This window comes from Protopterus annectens, chromosome 14.part0, assembly GCF_019279795.1.
Source record: "Protopterus annectens isolate FY-2018-M chromosome 14.part0, PAN1.0, whole genome shotgun sequence".
In the NCBI taxonomy this organism is placed as follows: Eukaryota; Metazoa; Chordata; order Ceratodontiformes; family Protopteridae; genus Protopterus; species Protopterus annectens.
Window position 1 is genome coordinate 383,317,067 of NC_056748.1, and position 13,973 is coordinate 383,331,039.

The 13,973-nt window shown below is 40.1% G+C and overlaps 1 protein-coding gene across 4 annotated transcripts in view; it reads left to right on the plus strand.

The window, feature by feature from the left end:
- The window catches only part of P4HA1 (prolyl 4-hydroxylase subunit alpha 1), a 635,357-nt gene that overhangs the window by 483,566 nt on the left and 137,818 nt on the right, over window positions 1–13,973 (plus strand). For all 4 annotated transcript variants that reach the window (XM_044056110.1, XM_044056113.1, XM_044056111.1 and 1 more), the window contains exon 12: window positions 12,931–12,996. In XM_044056110.1, coding sequence (XP_043912045.1) covers window positions 12,931–12,996 — 66 coding nt within the window. The remainder of the gene's footprint in view (window positions 1–12,930; window positions 12,997–13,973) is intronic.

A 13,973-nucleotide genomic window follows, 5' to 3' on the forward strand; every position in this document is an offset into this window, starting at 1 on the left:
CTAATTCCTTGCCTTCAACAGGAGTTTCGATGGTGGGCTCAAGCTTGTCACCTCAACAAGGGACAGCCTTTTACTCAACCCACAGCCAGGCAAACACTGACAACAGATGCATCGGATTATGCCTGGGGAGCACACATGGCAGGAAAATGTATCCAGGGCGAGTGGCCCACAGAGCAAAGACATCTTCACATCAATCAAAAAGAGATGCTAGCCATACAAAATGCTATTATAGCTTTCAAGGACCTGCTGCATCCAGGACAATTACTACTAAACACAGTTATGTGGTACATAAATAAGCAAGGGGGCACACACTCCTACCCCCTCTGCAGACAAGCCATGACCTTGTGGAACACAGCTCTAAACTACCAAGTTCATCTGCAAGCACAATTCCTGCCAGTAGAGAAAAACACACTGGCAGACGACCTAAGCAGAAACATCATGGACCCTCACGAATGGCAATTGAACCCACAAATATTCAGAATGATAACACAAAAATGGTGGAGCCCGGACATAGATCTGTTTGCTTCCCCAATGAACTGCCAATTACAGAAATTCTGCACAAGGAGCTACCATCCACAAGCATAGAAAGTGCCCTCTCATTCAGCTGGAAAAAAGTACAAGTATACGCTTTCCCTCCTTTACCTCTCCTTCCAAAGGTACTCATAAAAGCCAGACAGGAAGAGCCAAAGATGATCCTGATTGCACCAGACTGGCCACGCCAGCACTGGTACCCAATCTTAAAGAACTTAGCACAAGAACCACCCTGGATTTTGCCTCAGATCCCACAGTTGCTGACACAGCACAACAATCAGATACTTCACAGCCAGCTAAAGACCTTAAATCTAGCTGCATGGAAAATTCCTTAGTCAAGCAATCAATGCCTCTCTTCAAAGCTGTAATGGATGTCATTCTGGAGGCCAGAAGGCCTAGCACCAGGAAAGCATATTCAGATAAATGGAAGAGATTCTGTGCCTGGAACCAAGCGCACAGCCTTGACCCTCTTGTCCCAAACATTCCTCAGATACTTCAATACTTAACTGAGATGCTGGACAAGGGCCTCTCCTTTTCATCCATCAAGATCCACGCCTCAGCAATTTCTGCACATTACAACACGGATCCACCATTTTTTTCTAATCCTTTGCTCAAACAGTACCTCAGAGGGGCTAAAAACATAAGACCGCCCCGTAGAGCACCTACACCAACTTGGGACCTCAACTTTGTTTTGGAAAAATTAACTTTACCTCCTTTTAAGCCAGCTAACACAGCAGAATTAAAATACATCTCTTGGAAAACTGCTCTGCTCCTGGCAATAACATCAGCACGAAGAGTTTCAGAATGACAGGCACTAATGGCAGTGGAAACTTTCCTCATTTTCCACCAGGACAGGGTGTCTTTAAGAACTAACCCTACGTTTATGCCAAAGGTGGTATCAAGTGTGGCTCTAAACCAAACTATTCACTTGCCAACTTTTTATCCAAAACCACAGAATAAAGGGGAGAGACTACTGCATTCTTTGGACATTCACAGGCAGTTACGCTTCTACTTGGACAAAACCAAAGCTTTCAGAAAATCTGAGCAATTATTGGTAGCATATGCTGCAGGAGCACAGGGAAAAGCCATTTCTAAACAGACTATTTCAAAATGGATAGGACATTGTATACGTTTTTGCTATACGCACCATGGGAAACCCAGCAGCATTAGATCTCACTCCATTAGTGCAGCAGCCACTTCAACTGCCTACCTCAGAGGAGTACCTACCAAGGATATTTTGGAAGCAGCAACATGGAGTTCACCAAGCATTACCATCTGCCTCTTTACTCTAAATCCAGAGCTGGCTTTGCCACTGCAGTGCTACAGGGCCTAATAGCCACCCCTAATGCCAGCCGCCCTACCTCAGCTTTGGGATTCTACCCAAGTGTAATGACTGCAGCAGTGTAACACGATGAACATAGTACAGTTTTGTACCTACCATAAATGTAGATGTTCGAGTGTAGACACTGCTGCAGTCCAGGTCACCCTCCCTCCTTCCCCTCTTACTTGCTGGTTCGTACCCATGTCTTTTACCCTTTACTACCTATGGGGAGTATTTGCTGGTAACTGAAAGTTGTTGTTTGCTTTTCTTATGTATTTTTTATTAGCAATACAAATTGCCTACCTATTTGGGGGCACCTGACATCTGGGGCAAGAAAAACTGAAGAAAATGGCGTTGGCTGCATCTTTTATACCCCTGCCGCACTGACGTCAGGGAGGAGGCGACAGCAACCGACACCGGACCAAGACTTTGGAACTCAGACCAACTGGGGAACCGCCTGACGGCAGGATAACCCAAGTGTGTAATGACTGCAGCAGTGTCTACACTCGAACATCTACATTTATGGTAGGTACAAAACTGTACTTTAGGACCCCCCCATTCACCCACATATGGTACAAATGTAGTCAACAGTATGTTAAATGTAGAAGGAAGTTTGCTTTTTCCAGGTTTGGCTAACAAAGTAAGCTATGATTAAAAATTTATTTTTCCAAGCTTTTAGTAACTTTTATGAGATCTGCGTTTATAGGTAAATTTTCAGGTAATTTTCCCAATAATGCAGGCTGATACTAAAAATGCACAAGTCAAATTCTGTAAGCAGGCTAGATGGTTTAAACAGATGTTTTCCGAAGGGAATTGTTGAAAGCTTGATACCATACTTTGCCGATTTCTTTCAGAAATCATTATCCTATACGGAAGGAGGCAGTGGTAATTCCCATTCAGAAATGTCATCCTAGTTATCTGTTGTTTACTATAGACCAATTAGCCTTATTAGTATTTTGGAGAAATTATTTGAGCAGGACATGACTTTTTTTCAACTCACTTTATTTTCGTTCTTATGTATATATCAGGATTTATTCTTATCAGAATATTTGTTTTTCCAACTTGATTAACTGTAGTATGGTTGTAGGTGACTTTTATTTAATTTTCATCAAAGTATATTACTCTGTCCTCCATGAGGTCTTTATTGATATTATGAAAAAGGTTAATATGAATTTATATGTGGCCAGATGAGTTGCTTTTCAGAAATGATAGGGTTAGAAATAGAAAATATTGCTCACACTATATGTTTATTGGTAAGGGTGTGCCATATGGTTCTGTATTAAGTCATCTGATTTTTTGGCCTCTTAATGTCTGCCAGTTTTAGGGATGTGTGGCTCAGTAAATTTGCTGAAGATATTAAAATCAGAAGCATAGTTACCTGCATTGAGTATCACCCTTCCCTTCAATTTTTTCTAGATAGTTTAACAAACTGGATACTATCAAAAGGTATGAGTTGTATTTATAATACCTGTATGGTTATGCACTTTGGGGCTAGTAGCTGCTCATACCCATATGCCATGGATGGTCATATTTTTCAGTTTACTAGATTCCGTAGGGACTTGAATTATTCTAGTAGATTCTTCTTTGAAGTGTGATGCACATGTCAAGCTTACCACCAAGAAATGCTATGAAGTTATTAGATACATCAAGCTTACCACCAGGAAATGCTATGAAGTTATTAGAAACATCCTGTGTTTTACTAGTATGGACAAAGTTGTCCTGATCAAGTTATATACTACTAGTATTCATCCAGTAATTAAGTACTGTGGTTTCTTTTGTGTGTTTAGAATTTCTCACTTGTAGGCACTAGAGTGTGTCCAGGAAACCTTTACCAGAAAAGTAAAAGTGCACAGTCAGATGCCATATAGCAGGAAGTCTGTTGTAACTGCCACATTAGTGAATGTCTGGTCTTGCTGTGAAATCAGGCATGTTCAAAACACAGTGTTAGAGGGGAATTCCAATTGGTTAACAGGCTGTGCAGAGGTTAGTTACCTTGTTTAGGTTTCTGAGGCATGAAAGGTTAACTTTTTCCTAATCCACCATTCACTTTTGTCCCTCATTTCTAAAGAGAGTTCAAAATATTTACATTTTTTATTTGTTTTAATCTTTTCTTATGTTTTGGAATTTACATGACAGCCTACCAGTATTGTTGCTGTTGCTTCCCCCTTGAAACCTTTATGCTGGCTGTTTGCAGGGTGTTTGCATGTGCAGTATGTTTTCTTTTTTCATAGATGTTATGTGATTATGAAGTGGACCACTAGAACACTGATGAATTTGCTCTTTCTTTCTATCCCATATTATCGTACCTGATGAAAAGTGTTCACATATGCTGTAGATTTATTTGTGTAAGAAAACTGCTTCTTGGGATGCATTGATATAGTGTTAGCCTCTGCTTCTAGCTAGGGATATAAACTTGGTGTTTTATTTATGTACCTGCTTTCATTTTACCTAGGTATGTACTGATTAGTGACATTCTGAGAATTCCAACATTTTAATGTTGGTCATATTAACTAAACTAACCGAGTTGCTGAATTCATTATTGCCTTCCTGTTTTCATAGTTAGCAGCTGTTGGCTCATCCTAGGACCAGGCTTTGATTAACGGCCCTGACACTGGAGGAGGTAGCTAGGGAGAGGGAAGACTAAACGTGTGTGGCCATCATGCCTTTCCCAGGGATATACAGGTTTTGTGTGCAGCTAGAGGGACACAGGATGGTGGTGGCTGGTGGAGATGGGAGAGACTGGTGCTTGTGCTGCAGGAGGAGCGAGAAGGCTACTTGCTGGGATCATTCCTCAATGAAATAGGGACGTCCTCTGCTGTCATTCTGTTTCCTTTCCTGTTACAACTAGTGCATGTAAGTTGGGAGTCCTAGAGAAAATTGGATAAACCTTTAACTGCCCCTGACGATTGCTTGATTGCTTGGATGATTACTCCATTCAGTCAGCTCTCACCAGAGAACAAATGGACTGGTTGACTGAGACAGTATCTGATGTGTAACAAGCAGCAAGGCAAAAAAAAAAAAAAAATCTGAAAAAGAAAAAAAAAAAGCAACTGTTGGTTAGCATCGTGTAAAACTGATGAAAACTGTTAACCACAGGAAAGTCAGTCTTTGTAGTGTTTTTATTTGTCTGTCTTGCAATTTGTCCGTCTTACAGTATAGTGTTTAGTGCTAATTCATTGTTAAATTGCCTTTACAAACAGTGTAGAGATGCATGCCAGAACATAATTGAATGAGTATGAGGGAGTTGGGAAGTGGGAATCTCATAGACTGTACAACTTCTCTTTCAGGACATGCAAGCCAAGTGTGTGTGTGTGTGTGTGTGTGTGTGTGTGTGTGTGTGTGTGTGTGTGTGTGTCTCTGTGTGTGTCTCTGTGTGTGTGTGTCTCTGTGTGTGTCTCTGTGTGTGTGTGTCTCTGTGTGTCTGTGTGTGTGTGTGTGTGTGTGTGTGTGTGTGTGTGTCTCTGTGTGTGTGTGTGTGTGTCTCTGTGTGTCTGTGTGTGTGTGTCTCTGTGTGTGGGTGTGTGTGTCTCTGTGTGTGTGTGTGTGTCTGTGTGTGTGTGTGTGTGTGTGTGTGTGTCTGTGTGTGTGTGTCTGTGTGTCTCTGTCTGTGTGTCTGTGTGTGTCTGTCTCTGTCTCTGTGTGTGTCTGTGCATCTTTGTGTGTGTCTGTGTATCTCTGTGTGTGTGTGTTTGCATCTGTGTGTTTGCATCCGTGTGTGTGTGTGTGTATCTGTGTGTGTGTGTATCTGTGTGTGTGTGTATCTGTGTGTGTGTGTCTCTGTGTGTGTCTGTCTGTGTGTGTGTCTCTGTGTGTGTCTCTGTGTGTGTGTGTGTGTGTGTGTGTGTGTGTGTGTGTGTGTGTGTGTGTGTGTGTGTGTGTGTGTGTGTGTGTGTGTGTGTGTGTGTGTGTCTGTCTGTGTGTGTGTGTGTCTGTGTGTGTGTCTGTGTATCTGTGTGTGTGTCTGTGTATCTGTGTGTGTGTGTGGGTGTGTGCATCTGTGTGTGTGTGTCTGTGTGTGAGTGTGTGTGTGTGTGTAGATCACATTAACAAATTAAAACAGCCAGTTAAGGAACACCTGTAGTAAAATATTTAGTGCAGGGAGGACGTACTGTACAAAAATCTTCGATTTTATGTTGGTACTATCCAAAACCTTAAGATACCTTGCAGACGTTACATATTACATTTTAGTATGCTGACTTTAAATTGACAAGTTGGAGGAACAGCTTCATCATTCCAACAGGAATGATCGTCATACTTTTCTTAGGACAAGAAATGTAGCAGAGCCTTAGGTGAGAAATTAAAATAACTCATCTCATGCATTATTTAGTACCAAGTCTATGCTCAGTATATGCTGTATGTCTCCTATCCCTGAAAACATTTTCAAGAAGATTGAAAAACTGACTTTGCACAACATGCACAGTCCCATCTTGAGGACACTTTCTTTGGCAGAATAGTTCATCTTGAATTTTCTTCCATTTTATGTAACTAGAAGCCTTTCAGATCATTGTTACACTTCTGTTAAATGAATGACTCTGCAGTAAGGATGTTTGCTTAAAACCATTTAAAAATTATCCGTGTGAACTTCTTTAGGCTTACATGAATGAAAGAGCATACTTGAAAGCATTATATGGGAGGAGAACTGTTCTGGTTTACTTGTGACATGCAGTGCAGAAACACACCAAGGTATTTTATTTCTGGTAGATATCTTAATTTGAGGAGCCCTCTGCAGTGGCTGAAACTTGACGTTTCCTTTGATGAGGATCCTGTCTTGGCACAGAGTTTTTGTTTTTAATTTCAGCTGATTCAGAAGAGAGACTTAAAAAAATTAACACTCATTAGTCTAGTGTTAAAGTCTATCTGGATTGGCTGTACTTTCTTGAAGTCAGACCAGACTGTTAATGGTGTTTTAGATCACATATGTTCATTCCCTAACTGCCATTTCCAAAGAGTGATGGTACAGTCAAAGATCTTTGTGTTTTACAAAGGCTGTTGCATAGGCTGGAGCACAGACGGAGAATCTCACCTGCTCAGGACGTTTGCTTTGAATGCTCACTTTCTTATTTATCATACAGAGCTGTCAATGAAGGCAAAGATTTGTTTTTGTTCTAGAAATTTCTGCTGCACTTTTTAGTGATTAAAAAGCTCTGCACTCTTGTCTGTCCACTGAAACTGTTTTTCTCAGCAGAAAGTGAAACAGCTGCATGTTTTGCTTTGCTGATGAGGTGTTTTCAGTTATGCATGATCTCCCTAGATTGATTTCACTGATCATTGCTGTGTCTTAAATGAGGGGTTGCTTGGATCTAACATCTTCTCCTTGATGGGTCTTGTGGTTGAGTTAATTTTTTCAGCATGAAGAGTTCTGTATTTATTCTTTGAATTTTCATGCTCGAGAGCCTTTGCATACCTAAGACAGCATATGATATGGTGCACTGAATACATTATGTGAGGATATCCCCCCATCCAAGCCTGTCAATTCTTTTTTATGTTAGTTGCTCCTGGTAGTCTGGAGAACTGTTATCCATCCTTGGTAAGGTTACACAGGCAGACAGACAGGCACGTACACAGGCAGGCAGACACATGGACACACAAGTACAGAGAACGCCCTCTGCTTAGGCACTGTTGAAATCATAGACTGAAAGGATAATATTTGCTTTCATTTTACACTCAAATCCAAGGCCTCCAGCACTTTGACCTTAATCACCATATTGGGTATTTTCTAATTGAAAGGATAAATCTCTTCAGGGAAAACTCAACACCTCTCTATCCAGAGGCTCCTGTTGTTCCAGCAACAGTGCTGCCAGCATGGTATCACCAAAGGGCCTGAGATGATTCTAGGGATGATGGACAGTGGATTGTTTGATGCATGGTCATGAATGAGCAGCTGTTACAGTACAGCCTTATGGAATATAGTTTTATATCAAAGCCCTGTGAAAGAAATTTATTGTCTGGTGCTTTTTCCACTGTATGCCTAGTGTCCTGACTTCATTGCAGACTGGCATTGTATTGGTAGTTCTTTGAGGTCACCTTGGTGTGAAGAATCTGGAGCAGTGGATTCCAGTCTTGGTTATCTTGGGTTCCACAGCCTTCCGCTAAAAATCCTGTACTAGGGGACCATTCTGTCTCAGAGGAGTGCTTAGAACAGGATCAGACTGTATTTTCCAAAGTCATTGTAGAGGCTGTCCTGTATCAAAATGAGTTTGAAGATTTTACTCTTGCCTCTTCCTGGAACCAAAGGGGATGGGCAAGTTCCAATGTCTTCTAGACCTCAGCAAGCATCACTTCAGTTTTGTATCATCTCTGCAGCAGATTCCATCCTTGTTCTTGCATGGCTCCTGGATAGTGTCACCGGAATACAATGACTGCCGTTTCTTGCTGGTGTCACTAGATATGATGGTCTTTTGATCTGCCAGTATTTTGAATCCACACAAGAAGATTCTTGCTTGTTTTCTTGTTTATTTATTAATATATATTATATATTAAGTTAAAAAGAACAAAGTCACCAGTACTTAAATAGCAGGTCCCAAAGAATAAATTTAGTACAAGTTAATGAACTAAGTCATTAAAATAAAGTAGTAAATGTAAAGATTGGGCTACTGGTACCCTGTGCTGGATTTGGTCTATGTGGGCATCAGTTTCAGTTTAAAGTGTTGCTGTTTGGCTCTCATCACTGCCTAGAGACTTTACCAAGGTGCTGGCTGTCATGAATGAAGCCATGCAGAAGAATCTTTGTTTACTTAAATAACTGTCTGCCGATAGCCGTGTGCAGGGGTCTCCCTGAAAACATCTACAAGTATCGGATTGCTTGTAGTCCTATGGGATACTATAAACTGGAGGAAGTTTTCTGCCATGTCTGCTTATTGGATTTTCATTGTAACCATAAAGCTGGACACTATCCATTGTCTGACACTTCTGTCGAGACTGCTTTGGAAGCATGACTTTGGTCAGCTGGATAAAAATGTGAAACGGGGCATAGTCTCAGAATCTGCTGCATCTTCTGGGCCTGATGGCAGCCACAGTATTCATAGAAACATTTTCACTCTTATGGATACAGGTGTTCACTGGAGTCTGAGATGTCAGTGGCTCCAGAAGCACCCCTGTTGACAGCCTTTGGAGTAATGGATAGTTGCTTCCAACTTTTTGTCAGACTGAGATGCAAAAAGAAAAGATCTATTCTCAGCTGTCATACGCAGAGTAGATGGGTGGACATCCCTGTAGAGGCGAATCTACATTAGTAATTTGGAGTCAAGAGCTCTTTGTGGTCTAAAGATGTTAAAGACCATGTTTCTGTATCCTCACCTCATCTGTTCTGACAGATCCCCCCATTATATGGAATCTAAATAAGCAAGGAGACAAAGTTATGCAGACTTTGCTGGGAGATGATGCTTTCCCTGCAATGGGCCATAAGAGTATTGCTGAATTAGTGGTTCGCATTCTAGGAGCTATCACTGAGCTGACAAACTCTGAATCATTCTTCCAATCCTCTCCAGGAGTTGTAGTTTTCATTGACCACTACTGGTTTAAATCTTCAGGAATTGAGGTCATCCAGAGATTGACCTTTCTGCCACTCAAGAGAATACAGTCATTGTCCTCTTCTGCTTGTTCCATCAGGTCAAGGGAGGGATTAGGGGTGGATGCACTCCTTTAACCATTACACGGGATGTTTCAGTGCACATTCTCACTGATTCTGTATGTTATCTTACATTTCATGAAAGAAAGGCCCAAACGTATTCTTAGCACTTCTTGATGGCTGAGAAGGGCATGGTTTCAGGCCTTCGTGTTGCTGTTGGTAGAACCGAACTATTCTAAGCTGAGCACAGGATTATCCCCATGGTTGGAGAAACAACCATCTCCACCTCGGGGCTGGCCTTATAAGCTAGATGCCTAATCTCGCTGGCATTATTGGCTGTGTTCTTCAGGTTATTGGGACCATTTGGAAGCCTTCCACTCGGAGGCCCATTACCTTCATTTGGCAATATGTATCCGTTTGGGTAGAGCTATAGCCCGTCCCTTCATGGTAGGTCTGCTTAAAGGTGCTCTTGACTAATCACATTTACCTGTGTGAAAGTAAGTGAATGTTTTTGGCACATGGAAGAATTCCTGTTCTGATTCCAGGAAGTGCTGTGGCATCCTGCATTGCTGGTATTGTTCTACTACCTAGTATTCTGTCACTGTATAGTTGACACAAACAGTCTGACATGTTGATATAAGCTGCCCTCTGCTCTCTGTCACTGCCCTTTGGCTGTTTGGAACTTGTGGACCTTGTAGAGCTTCTTCCAGATTCTTGATGACCACTGATTTGGATCTTCTATAGGGTATTGGAAGGGGTACTTAAACATATTTCATCCTGCTGTTCCTCTGGATTGACTGAAGTACTGTGGACTGCTGACTCTGACTGATTGTAAATGACTAATGTTGATTTCAAGAACTTATTTATAAGCTAAACCCAAACTGTGTTCCTGTTCATGTCAGGTTAGTTTTTTTTAATCTTCCACTTTTATTTTAACTTCACATGCATTTGTCTTAGTAACAATTTAATTAAATTTACCAGTAACATGGGTAAAATTGGACAAACTCCTCAATTTTGTGTTAATGTCTCAAGCTCAGATTTAAGGTAATCAGTTAGTTTGTCATGGAAATGTACTTAATGTACATGTAGCTTAATGCTTCATTATCTATAAACCTGCATTATTAAACACTTCACATAACTAAATACAATGAAAAAGTTGGGTCTTCAGATAATCCCATAGGGATTTTAAAAATGGTCAGTCCTTTCAGAACTCTAAAGATACAAATTATCCCAAATGAAGCTTATAACTTTTAAATCCTTTTATTCAAGTTGTTTGAGTTTGTTGATCTTAACTGATTCAACATAGTACTGAGATAATCCATCATTTGTGTATGTCACCTACATTCACTACAGCTGCTCACATTTATTATTCTGTAAGACAGTGGCGTCCTCATGAGAGGTGTAGCCAGTGCACACACATGCACATACAGACACGCACACACACAGACACACACACACACAGACACGCACACACACAGACACACACACACACACACACACACACACACACACACACACACACACACACACAAAACAGGGTTGTGTTGGCAATTTTGTGTGAGAGTGTGTGTGTGTGTGTGTGTGTGTGTGTGTGTGTGTGTGTGAGAGACTGTGTGTGTGAGAGACTGTGTGTGTGAGAGACTGTGTGTGAGACTGTGTGTGTGTGTGTGCGACTGTGAGCGTGTGCGTGTGAGCGTGTGTGTGTGTGAGCATGTGCGTGTGTGCATTGAAGAGAGTAGCATTGAAAGGTAAGGTATATGGAGTGTTTCTCCCTGGGTCTCTGCTGAAAATTGGCTTCTTTCCAAGTCGGACTTTCCCGGTTAACAAATGTTAAATAAATTAAATATATATATATATATATATATATATATATATATATATATTATATATATATATATATATATATATATATATATATATATACATATGGATTCCATACATTTGGTCGAATTACACTTAGTCGAAAATGATTCCAGGCATTTCACTTCACTGAAAGCTCACTTGACTGAAAGTTCACTTGACTGAAAGTTCACTTGGTCGAAGTTCATTTGGTTGAAAATGGAATATAGCCCCTGCCCCACTGCAGTGCAACCCTGGAGTGATAATATTAAATAAGTGGGGGTGTGGGGGGCATAGGCCCCCACATTATGCCAATAGATTTTACTAAAGATATATATATATATCAATGCATTTCTATTGGATATACCTTCTTATAATAGTGAATACATTAAAATTGTGTAGGGGGCTATGCCCCCCACCCCCCACCCCTTATTTAATATTCTCACTCCAGGGTTGCACTGCAGTGGGGCAGGGGCTATATTCTATTTTTGACCAAATGAACTTCGACCAAGTGAGCTTTCAGTCAAGTGAGCTTTCAGTGAAGTGCAATGCCTGGTATCATTTTCGGCTAAGTGTAATTAGACCAAATGTATGGAATCCATGCATATATCTATATATATATATATATATATATAAAACATGTATATATACATATATATATATACATGTAAATGTATAGAAAGTTAGAAATATGTAAATATAAATGTATTTACGAATATGTGCATAATATAGACATATTTGGAGAAGTAGTGGTAAGCTATTTGTGCATGCCTGTGGTTTGTACAGTTCTTGGGAACATGAAATAGTGTCTGTTTCACTAACAGGTTATTTTTGTTGTGTGGATGGTCAACAAGTAGGATTTCGTATTAAAGAGCAACACTGCTCAAGTTACAGTTAACCAGTAGTCAGAGATGGGGCACAGCTATTATAGATTAAAATAGGGTGACAAATTATTTCACTTGTTGCACATTGTTGACCCAGTGTAAGAGGTACGATGCAGAATGGAGGGCAAAGGTTCTGTGGAGCATTGGACACTTTTCACCTCATCTCCAAATCCTCTTTTGCATGAGTTTTGAAAAGGGGAGGAGGGGTATTCAAATGGAATTGACCTGCACAATAACATCAAAAGCCTGCAAGTTTGCTGTAGTACCAAGACATTGTACATAGTCTTGTTGAGTATTTGAGTTATAATTTCTGTTGAGATTGCTAAATTACATTAACTGCAGTAGGGATTCACATGTTCCAGTTATTACTTTACTAAAGGTTTATGTGAATGGTGCATATACGGTGGATCATCTTATAAAAAGCTTAAGAAGTTTTGTTACATGACAGCAGCTTAGCAGGACATCCAGCTTAAGTCTTAAACTGTCTGTAAGTCATTTGTGTATTGTATTTATTCTTATTTGATTGTCTTTACTAAAGTAGCAGAAATAAAGGAAATTTAGTGTAACACTTTTTTTATGAAGACTATACTAAAACACCCACATTTGATGAAACTTTAGTAAGCATTTTGTCGAACACATTTTAGTTTAACATTTAATTAAAAGCAAACTTGCTTGTAGATTGAAGTTATTTGTGTACGTAAACTGTTTCATGATTTTAATGCAGAAAAAGCAGGAAGAGTGGCATCATGTTTACAGTGTACTCAAATGGATTCTATTTTTCTTTGCAGAAAGACGAACCAGATGCATTTAAAGAGTTAGGAACAGGAAACCGAATTGCTACATGGCTGAATTATGTGAGTTATTAAAATGTGCAACATAACCACGTTTCAGCTATGGGTGCTGATGTTTTGAAACAGGAATTTATCAGTAGCTGTAACTTGTAGTATCTTACCTTATTTAAATCATTGTATTAAATACAGTTAGTAAATTTGTCTGAAGGAATTTTTCGGTAGTTACAAAGCTAACATACACTGATCGGAAATAACTTTATGCATGTCAGAAAACAAGCCAGTTTATATGGCATTTTACAAATCTCTTTAAATCCTACCATGTTATGTGATGGTGGCCATGTGTGCTTGAGTAAAAAAGAGTTCTGTCTGTTTAGAAGTTTGGTAATTCTTGGTTACACTTGTGGCCTTCAAGGGTTCCATAGTAGTAGCCTCACTGTGCCCCTTGCTGCTGAGGATAATGTTTGCATCCTGTTTTCCATTACCATGCCATTGAATATTTATGCATTTCTTTACTTTTCTGGCATCCTGTGTACCTGACAGAGAATTTCACCCAGTAGCAAATTATTGGCGTGTTTGGTACAAAGTCCTTTTCTGACTTGAATCTGCTGTAAATAAATACTGGCTTTGAGAGAATGGTTGAAGTAAGTACAGATTATTAAGGCAGCAAAACATTAAGTTGTGAAAACGGCGATTGTCTGTGATGTCTTTTACTACCATGTTATCAGTGTAGAACATTTTTGATCTGGTTGGCCTTAAGATTTCCAGAGTATTTGTGGAGTTATAAGACACTGCACACTGCTTCCATTGACTAAGTAGTTAAACACTCTGCAGTCTTGACTTCTGAAAAAGATTTTAGGCTTGGTTTTGCTTTTCCAGAACTGTCTGTACAGATTGATGCTTGCTAGCATTACTGCCCGCACTCTCAGTACAAGTAAGTGATGAAACTGCTGATTAAGAAGGGAAATAATTAAATGTAAATGTCCCACAAGATCACTCTTCCTTACAATATAGATATCCTGCCAAGGGGAGCTGTACATCTG